Genomic DNA, 17,638 nt, shown 5'->3' with positions numbered 1-17,638 from the left:
ATTATGCTCCCCCAGTCCCCAATCTGCGGACCTTCCCATGTAAAGGTGTGCACAGGAAAGGCAGACACCTAATCGCTCTGGCCATGAAACCTTGTAGCAGGCAAAGAGGTTTCAGTTACTTGCTGTGGCCCGGCTACTGGCATTCTGAACTGCAGCTGGGCTCCAGTCCTCTCCTCTCCTGCCTTGTGGCCGGGGCCAAGATGTGATCTGCACGTGGTTCATCATCCTTTATCATGTTGTGCACTAGCCTTTGAAGGGTGGGATGCTCACATGTAGGCGGTACACAAGCCTTTCCAGTCCAGTGCGCTCCAGATGTCTTGGATTGCAGCTGCCATCATGCCCAGGCAGTGTGGCCGTGGTGGATGTTGTCCAATACATCTGGAGAGCACTAGGTTGGGAAAGGCTGTGATACGCTGTCCCAAGGTGGCCCCTGCTGGAACCATAATTTTATTTCAAATAGACAGGAAAACAACTTTAAAAAACAATCAAACCTGGGGGGGGGGCAAGTGCTAGGAGTAAAGATAGATCCCAAGTCTGCAAAGATTTGTGACCATTTTGTGACTTCAAGCATTGAGAACGTTGGTAATAGTGGACAGGCTGGTGTGCCGCTGCCCTTTACAGGTTTGTTGGGCTTCACTGTTTTCAGTACAGAATAAACCATGAACATTCCCCCTCCCCAATCTCTTCCAGGCTTTTCCACCCCTGCTTCATGTGACCATGTATGTAGTCATACATCAATTAGAAAATAAAGAGCCTGGAACTGAACAACAAAAAAGTTAGTTATAGAAGGAAGTAAAAGCAAACAAGGAAGGAGAAAAACAAAGAAATCAGTGTCCTGTGTGTGTAAGCCTACTCTGGCCTTGTAGCGGTTGCCATTACTTTGTTTACAGCTCGAGAAAATGTTCCAGTATCCTTTAACAATTTTTTATAATAGAATTTTTCATGATCAACAAATTTTGAATCCAGATGTTTATATTGGGGGTGGGGGAGAAGAAGGAAGGTTGCTTTCCAATTTTTTAGAATAATGTGAGTAGCCATTTGCATAGCCTTGCTAAATCAACCAGTGTGACCATTCAGTAAACTCCACTTACTAGTGGAGGTTCTTTATCTTCAGCAAGATTTCCAGGATCATGGTGAGTCTGGGTTAAGGTCAGCTCCAACTTGCAAACAGTTGCACCACCCACGCTTGCCATCTTGCCCAGCCAAACTCAGCCATGCCTACACCCCAGTACAGACTGACTTCTTCCTAAACCCACCCAAAGCTCCCTTATCTCCTCTCCTTGTCTGTGGGGCTGGCAAGGGGGAAAGATGAGTCATCTCCACCTATGCCTTCAGGGGCCATCCCAGATGGCACTGAAACACACCACCAGAATGTTGTGTACTATCAATGGTTGGGGTTAGAGGTATTGCTTCAAGGCACCTATTCTGTAGATCATCTTGCAGAAAGATTAAAGCCATGGATAAGAGTTGGAAGTGATCCTGTGGGTTATCGTAACCAATCTCAAACCATAACAATATAACTAATATTGTAGTCTTCATATATACTGATAATGATGCAAAACAAGACCACCAACTAAGAGCAGTTGGATGCAGAATCTGTCATTAACAGTGCTTTGCCCGACAGCCCAGTAGAGCCTGAGCCTGCTGTAGAAAGGTGAGTGGGGGGGAATGAGCTTCTCGAGCCCATGGTTGTAGCATCTGAAACAAGGCAGGGCAGGCTCGCACCCCTGCGACACCCTCCGGATGCGTTGGACCACAATGCCCATCATCCCCAGCCATTGGGGATGTCTTACTTATATTTATTTTAGATTATTTTTATCCCGCACCTCAGCCAAAAGGCTCTCGGAGCAGCTTACAATTTATCAATAAAGAAGACAGTCCCTACCCTCAGGCTTACATTCTAAAAAAGACACGACACACAAGGAAAAGGGGATGGGGAGGGAAGAGGGAGAAATTGAAAAGAAATTAAGGAGACTGTTTAGGCTGGTGGGAAGAGGCCCCGCTCCCTCCTCTCATCTCCCAGTGGGGGGGGGGCAGACCCACAGCCCCTTCTTCTTCCCCACGGGGTGAAGAGGTTAGCCCTGGGGGGGGGGAACTGATGTCTTCCCTCGCCTGATCTAATGGGGGAGGCGGTGCTGGCTGGGGGAGGCGCTGGGCCCTCGCACGGCGTCTCTCTTCCAGAAGCCGGACCGCAGCAGGCGGCCCTTCCTAGCTGCCCAGCGCTGGCCGGGCTCTCCGGCGGTGTGCGCGTGCGCGGCGCTTCGCTTCATTGCCCGGCAACGTGCCCCGCCCCTTTCGCGGCCGTCATGGCGGCGGTGGCGGCTGGCCCCGCCCCCTCGCCTCGCTCCCATAGCTACCGGAGGAGGCGGCGGCGGCGGCAGCCATCTTGGCGGCGGGGCCGGCGATGAGCGGCTCGAAGCCGAGGGTGGCGCCGGCGGGGGCGCTGAGCCGGCTGCGCGGGCGGAGGGGCTCCGGGGATGCGGCCGCGGCTCCGGTGCGGGCCGTCCTGCCCCGGACGGAGGTGGAACTGCTGGCCCTCGAGGCGGTCCGGCCCGAGCACGTCCTGGGGCTCAGCCGCGTCACGGAGAGTAAGTAGACGACCCCCCCCCCCCGACCCACACACCCAACACTGACCCCCCCCCGACCCCACATCAGTGCCTTGCCCTGTCCTGAATACCCGGAACCCGCCCCCGTTGTTATGGCCCGCCTCTGGGGGCGCCCCCGACGCCTAATTCAATTTCACTCCGAATAGCGGTCTCTTCCCCCTCCCCCACAAGGAAGCGGCCGGTGGCGGCGGCGGCGGCGCTCCCTCCCCCCCCTTGCACCTTCGCCTCCTGCCTCTGCGCTGAAGAGATCCCTCCCGCCCCAGCTCCTCCAGGACCCCCGCCGTCATTCTCCTCTATGCCGCTAAGAGAAAGCCCCCCCCCACTTTTAAAAAGAAAAAAGAATTGCGACGAGCCGCTCTCGCCCACTTTTGGCGGCCCCTAAAACTTCGATCCCCAAGTTCCCCAACCTTCACGTTCCTGGGTTGCTGCCCCCAATGCAACGCGTTCCGTTTCCCTCAGGGCAGCTTCTCTTGAATAACTGCTGGGCCTCGAGTTAAGCTATGGAATTCGCTGCCTCAGGGTGTGGTGATGGCCAGCAGTTTGGATGGCTTCAAAAGGGGTCAGACAGATTTCTGGAGGAGGAGGAGGAGGCTATCAATGGCTACTAGCCCTGATGGCTATGTGCCGTCTCCGGTATCAGAGGCAGGAAACCTATGTACACCCATTGCTAGGGAACATGGGTGGAGGGGCGGGTGCTGTCCCACCCGTGTCCTGCTGATGGATCAACAGCTAGTTGGCCACTGTGTGAACAGAGTGCTGGACTAGATGGACCCTTGGTCTGATCCAGCTATGGCTCTTCTGAGGTTCTTAACCCAGCCAACGAGCTGGGAACCGGAAGCAGCCCAACATTAGCTGGTGATATGTTATGAGCCCTGGGTACTCTGAAGAGCGATCCCTCTTTTACTCCAAATAGGCAGTTATGAGCACCTTCCCTGATTCTCCTATGCGCCTTCCATAGCTACCTTGGGCCATGCTGGCCAGAAGTGGCCGCAGTTGCCGTCCAGCACGTCCGGAGGATGCCAGGTTGGCCAAGGCTGCATCCTGAGCACCCCAGGGTCGGCCTCACCCTGTTTGAAAGAGCTTTCTTCTCCCTTCTTTTTCCTTTACAGAACACAAAGTGCTGATTGCTTTCTTATTCTGAATAATAATTGCCTTCTCCATATGCAATAACGGAATCCTCAGCTGATTCTTTAGTTATATAAAAATGTAACTGGTGTGTCAGACTCTATGCACGAAGCTGCAATTCACTAAGGTAGATGCTTAGTCCATCTCACCCAGCGCTGGTTCCTCTGCTCAGCAGCGGTGTGGGCGGATAGAGGGTCTTCTCCATCCCTTTGAGATCCTTTCAGGTGGCACCTTCTTCTGTATCATCTGAGCGCTAACTCCTCTTGTGGGCTTCTCAATACCACTTCTGTTTTTTTCTCTTTCTCTCTCCTAGATTATCTGTGCCGACCTGAGGACAATATTTACAATATTGACTTCACCAAATTCAAGATCCGGGACCTAGAGACTGGGACGGTGCTATTTGAAATTGCCAAACCTTCAGCTTTAGGTAAAGTAGCCATGAAGAAATGGGAGGACAGAGTTGTTTCCCATAAGGCCCAAGGTCAAGCCTATGTTTAGAAATTCCTGGGGCCACGTTGTGCCTCCACTTGCACAGTTAGGTCGTTTTTTCATAATCCTAAAATTTGTGATTGTATAAACAGATGTGTAGCTAGTTTCTTCTAAAAATTTGAAAACAGACCAGCATGAAACTACTTCCACTATTTCACCCTTTTGTCTGCTGTTGCATTTACATTTCTCTAGCTGTCCAAATTCCTAATCTCTCCACACACAAAAACACCATATTTTAAAGGAGGAAAGTCCCCAGGTTTTCAGCGGTTAATGCAAATGAAGAGCACTTATTTAAGCTCTTTTGCATGATATACTGTAAATGCAAAAGTTGGCCTTTCCGGTTTTTGAGGGCTGGACACAGGATTCTAGTCTCTGCTTTTCCATGCTGCCCTAGTCAGGAATTCCAGGATCTTCTGTAACTGCAAAGACAAGCTGCCACAAGTCAGTTCCTCATATTCCACTGCATTGGTTTTTGGTTCCTAAAACGCTCTTGAGAAATGTGTGGGTTTGCGTGTGTCTGCTGTTGCATCTTTCACAGTTTTATACTCATTTTTTCATAGTTACTTCAGAGAACTTCTCAGGTTGCAGTTGTTGTCTGCTAGCAGTCTTCTGCAGCTTTTGCCTGTCCCTCTCATTGCATCGTCCCTCTCATTGCATCGTCCCTCCCATTGCATCGTCCCTCTCATTGCATCGTCCCTCTCATTGCATCGTCCCTCTCATTGCATCGTTGCTTTCCTATGATTCAGTCCAAACATCTTTTTGTGTGATGAGGCAGATTGTTGTAAAGTCCTGATTCGCTTTGTGTAGGCATTTTCCTATCTTCTGGTGTCAAACAAGTACAGTGGTGATTTTAGATGTGCTTATCACCTTGACCTATTTTCTTTTTTTGTCTAGGTTCTGCTTAAGACATTTTGGTGTCCAAGGCAAAAAATAATAATTTTAATCTAAATGATACTAATTAAGATCAGAGACAATTTCCTGGGAAGTTCTTGTGCACAAAACACTCACTGAAATGGTGTTGCTGTGGTTTTAAGCAATTCCTGTTCACCTCAGAGGCACACTTCCTGGGGGATTGTGCCCTGTGAGTCAGTTCTATCTATCTGGGTGCCATTAAGGCTGACCCAGGGGAGAAACTGTCACCTCACCATGCCTCTGCTTTTTAAAATTACGTTATCTTTTTCCTGTGAAATATGGCCCCGTTGTTGACGTGCCAAAAGAAAAACAAAACGAGCCAGCATTACCATTCCTGTATCTGCCCTGCAATTCAGCTTGACTCTAAATCTGGCTGTACTGAAGCCCTGCTTCAGCAAGTAGTAAGCTCATTAACTGAAAAGGCAGAGCACCAAGAAGCTGGCAAGAAGCCACAAACGTGTGTATACTGAACTGGTTCACATGTAAAGACAACCCCGAGTACGGATTGAGTATGGGTTGTTAAACCTTGGGTTGTCATTAATCACGAACAACACAGGGAGAGAACCCATGGTTTGTTGTTAGGTTGTAAATTCTGGGTTGTTTTAACTGTGGGTTGTCATTATTTGCTGGGTCGTTTCTCCGGTCTACATAGGTGGCAGGCAAGGGTGGTAAAAAAAACCTGACTGTTCTACATGCCAGTACTATGGTGTTGCAAAAGCATTTGGAATACAGGGAGTGAGTTGGTGGTGAAGGAGCCAGGAAACAACCCAGGGATTGGAAGGGGAAAAAACCCTGCACTTCGCGCGATCATCTGGCAGACAAATCATGGGTAAACTATATGGCTATATGGCTCGGGTCCAGGTTATTTGAAAGAACGTATTCTCCCTTATGAGCCTGCCTGTGCTTTGAGCTCTTCTGGAGAAGCCCTTCTTTTAGTCCCACCTTCTTCACAGGCACGCTTGGTGGGAACATGGGAGAGGGCCTTCTCGGTGGCTGCTCCGGTGCTCTGGAACTCTCTTCCTGGGGAAGCTAGGCTGGCTCCCTCCTTGATGGGCTTTTGGAAGCAGGTTAAAACTTTTTTGTTCCAGCAGGCCTTTGGAGAATAATCTGGCCCTCCATCTATGTTAATGTCTTATAATTTTGTTGTGTATTTTAAACATTAATGGTTTTGATTCCCCTCCCCCAATGTATGTTTTAAACTTTGTAAGGCTGCCTTGAGGCCCAGCATTGGGCAAAAGGCGGGATACAAATAAATATCATCATCATCATCTAGCTAAGGCAACAACATCTTGGTTGTCACTATGCAAACCAAACTCCTAATTTATTTCTTTTTCATTGTCATTTCTTACAGAGCAAGACGATGATGACAATGACATTGGGGAGGTGGACACGAGCGCAGGGCGCTTTGTTCGCTACCAGTTTACTCCTGCCTTTCTGCGCCTTCGGACAGTTGGTGCAACGTGAGTAGGATTTCTTAGGGTGGGGAGAGGCAAAGGGCCTTTCTGGCACTGTGATTGTAATCAAGTGATTCTGAGTGAGTTAGAAACAAGTTCAGCAACCCAAAAGGATTTAAGCTGTGTCCAGAGCTCTTTGCGCTGCTAAAAAAAAAGCTAAATAATTCTGCAATGAGAAAAGCTGAGTTTTGCAATCTGCATAAATTGACATGGCTGGCTTCTCTTACTTGGTGTGAGAAGAGAGCCTGGCTCTGGCGCTGTAAAGGATGATAAATCTTTAATGGTATTGTCGAAAGATAAGATTTTTATTTAAAAAATCTCAAAAAGCTCAACATTTTGGATACCAGGATCCTTCATCAGAACCAAAGCAGCTTTTTAGGTAGAAAACACAGCTTTCGACGAGGACGCTCCATAGAAAAACTGTTAACCTTTGCTCCCGATGAAGGATCCTGGTATCCAAAACGTTGAGCTTTTTGAGTTTGTGTTTTTTTTAAATAAAAATCTTATCTTTCGACAATACCTTTAAAGATTTATCATCCTTTACAGCACCAAAGCCAAGGCTGTCTTCTCACACCGCTTAGTGGTGCTTTTTCTCCTTTTTTCTCATCTTGATTTCTCCTGCTTGGCACAAGTCTGCCACTTTTATTGTTTTGCAAAAATTTATTTGGCTGTTTGTGGGAGGGGCAGGAAATTATTCCCTGAAGCCTCAGTCTTTGATTGCTGGAAATGTCCTTCAGCTTCTGAGTCTTAACCAAGCATGATCTTTTCTAGCGTATCTTGACAACCATAAGGATTAGTAACTTTGATTTTATTGTGTTTTTAAAAATGAGCGCTGTTGTTTCTAGGAGCCGAAATCTGCACAGTACCACATTTTGTAGCTTTTTGCTGCTCTTGCAGGACCCCAGGACTCTGGCTGTCCCTCTGTTCAATGCAGGCGTCACCCCTAGGGCTGTGTCTTTGCAGAACCCCAGTGTCACTTTCCCTGTCTTGCATCACTTAAAAGATTGGCTTGACTGTCTAGCTGCCCCCTCTTTCTCCGCAGTGTGGAGTTCACGGTGGGAGACAAGCCCGTTTCGAACTTCCGTATGATTGAGCGGCATTATTTCAGAGAGCGTCTCCTCAAGAATTTTGACTTTGATTTTGGCTTCTGCATCCCCAGCAGCAGAAACACTTGCGAGCACATCTATGAGTTCCCCCAGCTTTCAGAGGACCTCAGTAAGTATGTTTTCATGTCATAATTTCTGGGGCTGGCTCAGACTAAACTTCCATGGAGTCCCAGCACTCCCAACAGTGCCCCAAAAACCCCACGCGCTGCGCACCTGGGACCACTGTTTGGTCATCAGCAGTACAGTTTGTAGCTCTTGCAGCAAGTGCCCCTTATCTGACTTCTGTCCACCAAGCGATCTCTGAATGTTACTCTCTGGTGTGTGTGTGTTTTTTAAGTTGTCCATTTTGTCATGCAACAACATCCAGTGGCAATGAATCCAATAAATATGTTCTGTGTAAAGAATGTCTTCAACATGCCACTCAATTTCATTGGATGTCTCCAATTTTGAATGGCTTTTGAGGGTGTGTTAATAACGTTTTGCTCTAAATTCTCTTAATTTAGAGCAAAAAAATTTAGAGCAAAATTTAGAGCTTAATTTCTCTTAATTCTGAACTGCCCAGAGAGCTCCGGCTATTGGGCGGTATAGAAATGTAATAAATAAATAAATAAATAAATAAATAAATAAATAAATTGTAAAGGCTTCTGTCATGAACTCCCCCACCCCTCTTCCAATAGTTCTATATTGATTTTTATAAACTGCCACTCAATAAATATTTCCAGGGCGTTTTACAAAGGTCAATAGAATGACTGAAATACAATCTTTAAAAACCCCAAACAACAGAAGAGAAATATTAAAGGCCCAGGAAAACAAAAAAGGGTTTGCCTGGAGCCAAAAGGCATCAGCATTGATGGCATGCAAGTCTCCCCATGGAAAGAATCCATAAACAGGGACTTCAGCCAAGACCGCCCTTTCCCCAGCTGCCCACCCACCTTGTTTCAGATGGCAGAGGCACGCAGGTGATCTAATTACCTAGACAGGTTGACATGGACGTAGGCTTTTCTTCAACAGCCGGATCCCGAGCTATGCAGGGTTTTAAAGGCAAGTGGACCAGTTGCCAGTGCAGCTCTTTCAACACCAGCAAGAGGTGCTCAGCGATTGGTCCTGTTTCGTAGTCCAGTGGCTGCATTCTGAACTAGGGGTAGCTTTTGAGCAACCTTCAAAGCCCCATGCTCAATCTGACCTAGAATCTTGCCCTGCTTAAGCGATTTTTCTGAATTGCAATGCCAGCAAAGGTACCACAGGAACTGCAAAAAAAAAAATTAGTCTGACTAAAGAGCAGCCTGCTTTCTTCAAATGATCTCTTTTTTAGAGGAAGAATGTGGTTAAGAACAGAGGACACGAAATCAGTTGACTTCCTGGTTCTGTTAAACTTTTATGGTGTTACTCAGCAAGTTGTTTGTGGGCTCTGTGACAGTTTCCTCATTTGTTATCCATTCCCTGGCTGCATAGTTCAGTTGCCTCGCAGCTAAAAGGGAGACATAATATCATGTACCTCAAATTTAAATGAATTCTTAACACGTGGGAAGGTGCTAGAATGAGTTCCACAGGAAATAGCTTTAACTGGCTAGACCACTTGACTCTGGATATTCCAGACTCTTACTGTAGCGAATAAGAACATAAGAAGAGCCATGAGGCTGGATCACACTGAGGGTCCCATCTAGTCCAGCACTCTGTCCACACAGTGGCCAACCAGCTGTCGACCAGGGACCAACAAGGCAGGACATGGTGCAACAGCACCCACCCACCAATGAACCCCGGCAACTGGTGCACTCATGATTACTGCCTCGAATACTGGATATAGCACACAACCATCAGGGCTAGTAGCCATCGATAGCCTTCGCCTCCAGGAATTTATCCAACCCCCTTTTAAAGCCATCCAAGTTGGTGGCCATCACTGGGATCACTGGGATATCGCCCTGTCTAGCCATGCCCTAAGTGTGGTCGCAACATAGATTTGTATAAAGACAGTATGATAAAGACAACCATCTGTCAGGTATACTTTAGGATGGATTCCTGCATTGAGCAGGGGGTTGGACTCGATGGCCTTATAGGCCCCTTCCAACTCTACTATTCTATGATACTGGCAGTTTTATTCTCAACTCCTTTTCTTATAATGCCTAACATGGAGTTTGCCTTCTTTACAGCGGCCACATATTGAGTTGACATTTTTAATGAGCTGTCCACCACAACCGCAAGATCTCTTTCTTGTTGGATCACTGTCAACTCAGATCTCATCAGGTTATACTTGAAGTTGGGCTTTTTTGCCCAAACATGCATCACCTTACACTTGCTTACATTAACCGCATCTGCCATTTGGAAGCCCTCTCTCCCAACTTGGAGAGATCCCTTTGGAGCTCTTTACAATCCCTTTGTATTTTAACAACCTTAAATAATTTGGTGTCGTCGGCAAACTTGGCCACTTCTCTGCTCATTCCTAATTCCAGATCATTTATGAACAAGTTGGAAAGGATTGGTCCCAGAACCGATCCCTGTGGGCCCCCACTATTTACTTCCCTCCATCGGAAGAATTGACCATTTATTCCTACTTTCTGTTCTTTAACCAGTTACTGATCCATAAGAGGACCTCTCCTCTTATTCCATGTCTGCTAAGTTTGTTCAGGAGTCTTTTGTGGGGGACTTTATCAAAAGCCTTTTGGAAGTCCACTGGATCACCCGTCTACATGTTTGTTGACATTCAAAGAGTTCTAGTAGATTAGTGAGACAGGACTTGCCTTTGCCGAAGCCGTGTTGATTCTTCTTCAGCAGGACCTGCCCTTCTATATGCTTACTAATTTTGTCTTTAATAATGTTTTCAACCAATTTATCTGGAATGGATGTCAAGCTAACTGGCGTGTAATTTCCTAGATCCCCCCTGGATCCCTTTTTTAAAAATGGTGTTACCATCTTCCAGCCCTCTGGTACAGAGGCTGGGCTTAGGGACACGTTGCATATTTTTGTTAGAAGGTCCGCAATTGCATATTTGAGTTCTTTGAGAACTCTAGGATGGATACTATCTGGGCCTGGTGATTTATTTGCTTTCAATTTGTCCATAAGGGTGAGAACTTCATCTTTTGTCACCACTATTTGCCTCAGTTCCTCAGACTCCCTTCCTGAAAACATCAGTTCAGGCACAGGCATCTGTCCTGTATCCTCTGCAGTGAACACCGATGCAAAGAATTCATTCAGCTTCTCTGCCATTTCCCTGTCCTCCTTTAGTACTCCTTTAGCTGCATTGTCATCCAACGGTCCAACTGCTTCTCTAGCTGGTTTCCTGCTTCTGATATATTTAAAGAATTCTTTATTGTTGGACTTGATATTATTAGCGATGTGCTCTTCAAAGTGCTCTCATTGTCTGCTTGCATCACCTTTGTGCCAGCTTGTGCTCTCTTTTATTTTCCTCACTTGGACAAGACTTCCATTTATTTGAAGGAAGCCCTCTTTTCTACAATAGCCTCCTTGACACTGCTTGTTAGCCATGCTGGTGACCTCTTGGACTTGGTGCTACCTTTCCTAACCTGTGGAATACATTTTAGTTGAGCTTCTATTATTGTGCTTTTGAGTACGTACAGTCCATTAATTTTGCAAGGATTTAGCCCTCTCGATTCCCCGGCGTAGCACAAGTTGTAAGCACCCTTCCCTTGCAGACTTTTGGTGTTCTACAAATGACTCAAATTAATATGTGTGGACAAACTAATACAAATGCGTTAGGGTTAGAACAATCTTGCAAATTCATCCAGAAAATTTGTTAGCTTCCCTGCCATACACAAATAGATTAATAAAGATGCTGAAAAGACTAACAAATGTATTTTGGGCCAGAACCCACTTTGTCAAATGTGCCTGTTATCCTCAGTTGGTAGATATATACACATACATGGGAACAGGCAGAAGTGTGTGTGTGTGTGTGTGTGTGTAGGGGGGTGGGATATTGCAAAGGGCCCCAACCATGCAAAAGAGGGTTGTTCTTTCACTACTCTGTGAGCAGAAGAAGTCATCTGCAGGATGAACTGCCATCACTACCACGACCTCTTTAAATAAGCTGTTTAAAACCCACGTAGGCTTTTTACTGTTTTAGTGATTATTGTTTTACTGATCTCCCATAACCTGCTGCAGGAGCCTGGCTGGCTGAAGAATGTAATAAAATGCTTGAAATAAATTTAGTATTATGTGGAATCAGATGCAGACAAGGTCCAGTGAGAAAAAAAGCTTTTGATGCTTGTTTGCATTTGAGTCTGCATCGATACATTTGCTGTAGCATAAGAAAGCTGTGCAAGCATTCAGTTCCTGCAGGGGCCAGTCAGATGCCCACAAGAGGCCCGCGGGTCAGGCATGAAGCGCGACAGCACCCTCCTGCTCGTGTTCCCCAGCAGCTGGCAGTCAGAGGAATTGCTGCCCCTGATGCTGGAGGTAATACAAAACCATCATGACTCGTAGCCATGGATAGCCTTATCCTCCAACAGATGGGACCTAGTTACCCTTCTGGTAGTCGTTGATAGCACCCCATAACCCACAAGGAAAAGCGAACCAACCCTCTCTTCCGTGTTGGTGATTCCTGCCGCCCTAAGTGACCAGGCGAATGGCTGTTCTCAAGCCGTGGCTTTACATCCATAACAGTCAAGGTGCTCAGCCGCTATTTTGTGTGGTTTCCCTGGCATGCCAAAGCAACGTAGGGAGCATGCAGGTCATCAGCGGCCTTGTCCGCTGCCATCTTCCCTTTTCTGCCAACAGCCATGCATGTGCCTCAACCACATCAGATTTAGTCTGGATTTTGACTTTTTAAGAGGGTAATGTTCATTACCTTTGGATGAAAGGTGCAGATTGTTACAACTGACTGACTAGTTAATTACTGAGTTTCCTTGCCTGTTAAAACATATCTTCTCTTTGGGTGCTCTCCAGGGAGTCCCTGAGGCTCAGAGCTTGGCTTTCTTTACAAGAAAGGGGAAGGCTGTGGCTGGCACAGCTGAGTGCAGAATTAGCATATGAGACTTAGCTCTGTAAATAGGGCCATTCATCTTTTATTGCTTCTGATCATGGAAGAAAGTGGGGGACAAAAGAGAATTCCACAAAGGCAGAGGTTCTACTTGGGCTGCCTGTTCCTGGTTCTGAACAATAAATAGGGTGACTGAGAGGCAACCTTGGTTTGTACCAACTATGATTTCCAGAGTTTGTTCATGAAAATTCATTACCACACCATTTGGTGATGACCACTAGCTTGGGGACAGGGGAGAATCCGTGGCACTGTCTGGGTCTGATTGTTTGTACTTGGATGCTTTGGGGAGCTCCTCAAGGCCTCTTGCTTGCTACTGTTGGACTGATCAAGTAAAGGAGGAGGATTTCTTGAGCAAGCGGTTTAGGCTCTTGTCACCATGTGGCTTTAGCAAGTCTTAGATTCCTTCTGGTGTTGTACTGCTGAAAACGGCTAGATCTACACTACTGCTTTATAGCGATATTGAAGTGCACGGGTAACTGTTGGGGCATATGTGCCTTTCATAAGGTCATTTCACGAGAGGGATATAGCGTCACCATGATGGGATTGTAATGATTTGACCCAAGGCGCAGACCTGGTCTGACTGCCCCTTTCTCTTTCTTCTGCCCCACGTAGTCCGTCTGATGGTCGAACACCCCTACGAGACCCGCTCAGATAGCTTCTACTTCGTTGACAACAAGCTGATCATGCACAATAAGGCCGACTACGCCTACAATGGGGGGCAGTAGCCATCACATCTGCATCCTTTGGACGTTGCACTACAGCTAGTTATTGTGACTGCGCCGAAGGAGAGCAGAAAAGCTGTTCCTTGCTCCAAGGCCTCTTGTGGAACATCCTGCAGTGCTCAAGGCATGCCGTTGGAGGGGCCGACGTGGCCGTAAAGGAGCTTCTCCTTGCAGTTCTGCCCTTCCCAGCAGTGTTCCTTCCTTGGCCTCTGCTTGTTTTCATTGGTACCTTGGTCAGTTAACAGGTCAGATTGTCCGTTTAAGGTTAACTGATGTAGCAGTTCTCGTAGTTTGGCGACCTTGGTCTGTATTTCTTGTGTGGTCTTCCGCTTTCCTAACTCATCCCCTGTCCCCCAGAGACCGGTGAGCCAGGTTCCGCAGCATGAGGCGGCTGCCTCTTCCGAGTAGCCTGTGAAGTGTAGCTAGTAGTCCCCCTCTGGAGGGACAAGGCGGTTCTAGTGAATCACTTTGGCAGCAGCCGTGATTGCGCCTGTCTCACAACTTCCCTGCCCTCACAGCCATCATGAAGAAATACAGTCTGGAGGGGGACTTAAGTTAAGGGGATGCTCCAGGCTGTAATGGTGCACGGCTCTTCCCTGTACTCGTGGTCTTGGGGGATCCGGCACCGCTTTTCAAAGGAAGGTTATCCACTGGGTCTCACTAAATTGGCCTCTTTTGGGAGGAAAAGGGCCTCTCCTCTCTCAACAGTTGCAGCCGGCCCCAGCTCCCCTAACCTGGCTGCGTCTCGTGTTCTGTCCTCTATGACTGTTTTGCTCTTTCCTTGTAGGGTGTGGACAATTGGGTGGGTAACGGTTGCTGAACGTGTCGAATGGCAGAGCAGCTCTTCCCGGGGGTTTCTTCTGTACGTGTTGAAAATGGAATAACCCATAAATGGTATTCGCATAAGAAACAGTGGCGTTACCCAACCTGCATTACCTGCACTGGTGCTTCAGTATGTGCCCCTAGCTCCAAGATTCCCCAGTGCAATGGGACAGGGCCTTCCCACTTGGCAATGAGGTGGAAGCAAGAAAATAAAGGACTTCTCCTGAACATGGGAAGCTCTGAGTTTTCTGCCTGTGCACTTCCTGCTTCGTTGGCTTCACTGAAACATCTGGTATAGGCAGCCGGTTGGCTTTTACTGTTGAGATACAGCTACTGCTGTTGGTTAAGCCCACATAGCTTGTAGGCTTGGAGCACAGACAAATTGATGAGTGTCTGAGGCTGGGGAGAGGAGGGAAGTGTGTCTCATCCATCAGTGAAGCAGGAGCCTTGCCCTAATGCTTCTGTCAGCAACTAGTTGCCACAAAGCAGTGTTCATTATCCACCCCCCTTCCTGATCTCATTCTTGCCTTGCTTCAGAATTAAGTTGGCATTTCCTACACCAGAGAAAATGCTGTGTGTCGGAATGCACTGTGTTCAAAGGCCTTCTGGTCAGCTGCTGGTAATCCCAGCTGTGTAAAATGCTACTTCCGTAAACTCAGACTGCACAGAAGAACTATTGTAGGCTCCTTAGGCTGGCCCTTTTTTAGGGGTGGGTGGGGGGATGTTCACATCCCACTGAAATAAATCCATGGGGGATGATGGTTACAGAATAGAGTACTGGGGTTGCTGGAGTGGTCTTAGAAAGGAAGCACAAGATTGAACTTACTTCGAGTAGGATATTCCATCCACCCTAAAATATTGGGAATATAATAAAAATGAAAAGGGCAGAACTTCATGTGCATAGCCAAATTTTTGTGTGTGTGTGTGTGTGTGTGTGTGTGTGTGTGTGTGTGTGTGTGTGTGTGTTTTCAAGAACTGGATTGTTCTTCTCATTTCCTTCCAAAGAAAGCACTTATGCATGAGACACCCTAAAGTCCGATCACAGCTCCTGCACTGTGATCCAGTCATCTCCAGAATGATGGTGATACCAGTCTTGCTGCAGTGTGCCTCCTGCTTCCCTAGAAAGGTGCCTTTTGTCTCTGTCTCCAAGGCCACATAAAAGGAACCGTAAAGAAGTCCTTCCTCATTCCACAGGCGGTGGTGTGGAATTGATGTGCTTAAACACCAGGTGCCTTTTAAACTTTATTCTTCATGTTGCTCAGGCTTCTCCAGATAATGGTCTTGTCCGCCTTCCTACAAGTTAATACTGGATGCATTTGGAAGGGATATGCCAGGAGCAGGTACTATTCTTTGCAATAAACTCTCAGCTGTTTGCCACTTTCTCCAGCCTCAGGACTTCTCTCCCTCTCCCTCTTGAGAGCTGAAATCTCTCCCCTGGAAGAATATCAATGTTCAGCATGTCCTTTGTAGCCTACTGTCCTAAGCAATAACAAATGGAAAAGTGGGAATGGAAGCAGAGGAGTACTTGCATGTTAAATGCTACAATTGCTTGTGCTTTGATGGACCAAATGTTTAAAAGGGGAAGGGGGCAAATATCCTGCCATCCCAGGTAACGTGGAGCTTCATGCTCCCTGGGATGTTTTGTGTCAAAAAGGGCTGTTTGACCCATGGTTAGAAGATGGCCTGTCTTTGGCTGGCTGGCCGGCCGGCCTTTAGCTTGCTTATTTTGCTGCTTTTGGTCCAGATTCTCACCATACCTGTGGGGTTGGTAGGGCTTTTGTAGACATCTGTGTACCCTCTGCAAGGGCTCCCTTTCTGTCACTCTGATTCTGTATCCGCGGATTGCATGAAGAAGGGATGAAGAGTCTGTTTCCACCATGTTGGCCAAAGAGTTAACGGAGACGAAGCAGATAAAAGAATAGTCTCCACCCAAAGAATGGGGCATTTAAGCTTATGATTTCAATAAATGGGTCAACTACTCAAGCAGTTACAAATCCTTGAAATCATTTATCCTGGGAAGATGTTCTTGATTCATACTTCCTACCTACCTGGCCTTGTATGGATGACTTCGTTACAGCATTTGATGCACGAGGCCCACCTGGTGAATATGGACCAAACTGTCAAGTCTGTCTGACCCGATTTAGAGCCATTGTCTTCCTTGTGTTTCTTCCTCATCCCACTAGAGAAACTGAAAACAAAAAACAGAGGGCACTCCCTGTGGTTAGCCTTGTGTGGGAAGGCTCATTTTGCTCCCTTGTTGAAGACCCAGGAATCGCACACGACACTTGAAAGCAAGAAATATCAGCTGGACAGGAATTTACTTCTTTATTGTATGTGGATTGATAGCTGCCTTAAGATTCAGAGATGCCCTTTCAATATTTTTAGCAAAAGCTTCCGTTTCACCCTCATAGGTAGCTGCCACCCAGGTGTAAGTGTTGACGTCCTAAAAGGCTCCACCCCCCACCCCAGGTAATGGAGACATGGTAACAAAGGAGGAGTGATGTTACATTAGGGATTCTTGTTAGTCAAGCCCCAAACATGCATGGAGCACCTCTGGGTGTTTTTTTAATTATTATTATGTGGGTGGGTGTTATAAGGCAGCCCAGGCAAGATTATACAGTAAGAGGACTGGTGTTATCAGGATCAGCAATTGCGGGGGGGGGGGGGCAGCAGGAGGAGATACTAGTTGCAGCACTGTGACGAAAAAGGGCCCCCACCATGGCGTTGTGGCTCAGATTTGGCCACTGATCCTTTTCCTTGCTAGTTTTCTCTTTCTGCTCCATGGCTGTCTGCACCTGTGACCCTTGGAGTGGTCTTGTGAATTCCAGAAAAGATCTAAGTTTTATATTTTTCTGTCAATGTATTTTTCCATAGAAAGTGACAGAAGTGTCAAAAAAAAGTATGTGTGATTTCCCCCACTACCACCACCATGTTGAACCTTCATCATGATGTGTTATCTTACGTCTCTCCTAGACCTACAGTAAATTAGCTGACTTATTTGTATAAAATGTTATTTTGTCACAAGCAATAGTAATTAAAAAAAAAGCCAAAAAAGTTTTACGTGCTCTTCTTGCATCATTCGCGTCATGCTCTTAGGGTGGAGACTGAGGCAGAGTCTTCATATTGTGAGCCTAGTGGTGGCTGGGAATTGTGGCAGTTGCAAACCAACACCTCTGGAGAGCATGAGGTTGGGGAAGGGCGATTCAGGAGCCCACAAGCAAGACGGGTGCAACAGTGCTCGTCCGCCTGCCCATGTTCCCCAGCAGCTGGTGCACCCAGACTGCCTGCCTCTGATACTGGAGGCAGCACAGAGCCATCAGGACTAGCAGCCATTGGCAGCCTTCTCCAGGAATTTACCCAACCTCCCCTTTAAAGCCATCCACGCTGGTGGCCATCACTATCTCTTGTAGTG

At 47.1% G+C, this 17,638-nt stretch overlaps 1 protein-coding gene across 1 annotated transcript; it reads left to right on the top strand.

Moving 5' to 3' along the window:
* The first annotated feature begins 2,404 nt into the window (after positions 1-2,404).
* Positions 2,405-17,282, top strand: UNC119B (unc-119 lipid binding chaperone B). The gene is made up of 5 exons (XM_063143783.1): positions 2,405-2,588; positions 4,045-4,158; positions 6,484-6,592; positions 7,629-7,801; positions 13,295-17,282. Exons 1-5 carry the CDS (start codon positions 2,405-2,407, stop codon positions 13,405-13,407), a joined length of 693 nt encoding a protein of 230 aa, XP_062999853.1. The 3' UTR covers positions 13,408-17,282.
* Positions 17,283-17,638: the final 356 nt, after the last annotated feature.

Source organism: Elgaria multicarinata, chromosome 18 (genome assembly GCF_023053635.1).
Source record: "Elgaria multicarinata webbii isolate HBS135686 ecotype San Diego chromosome 18, rElgMul1.1.pri, whole genome shotgun sequence".
In the NCBI taxonomy this organism is placed as follows: Eukaryota; Metazoa; Chordata; class Lepidosauria; order Squamata; family Anguidae; genus Elgaria; species Elgaria multicarinata.
The sequence above is the reverse complement of the archived record's forward strand: the minus strand, read 5'-3'. Positions and strand labels throughout refer to the sequence as shown.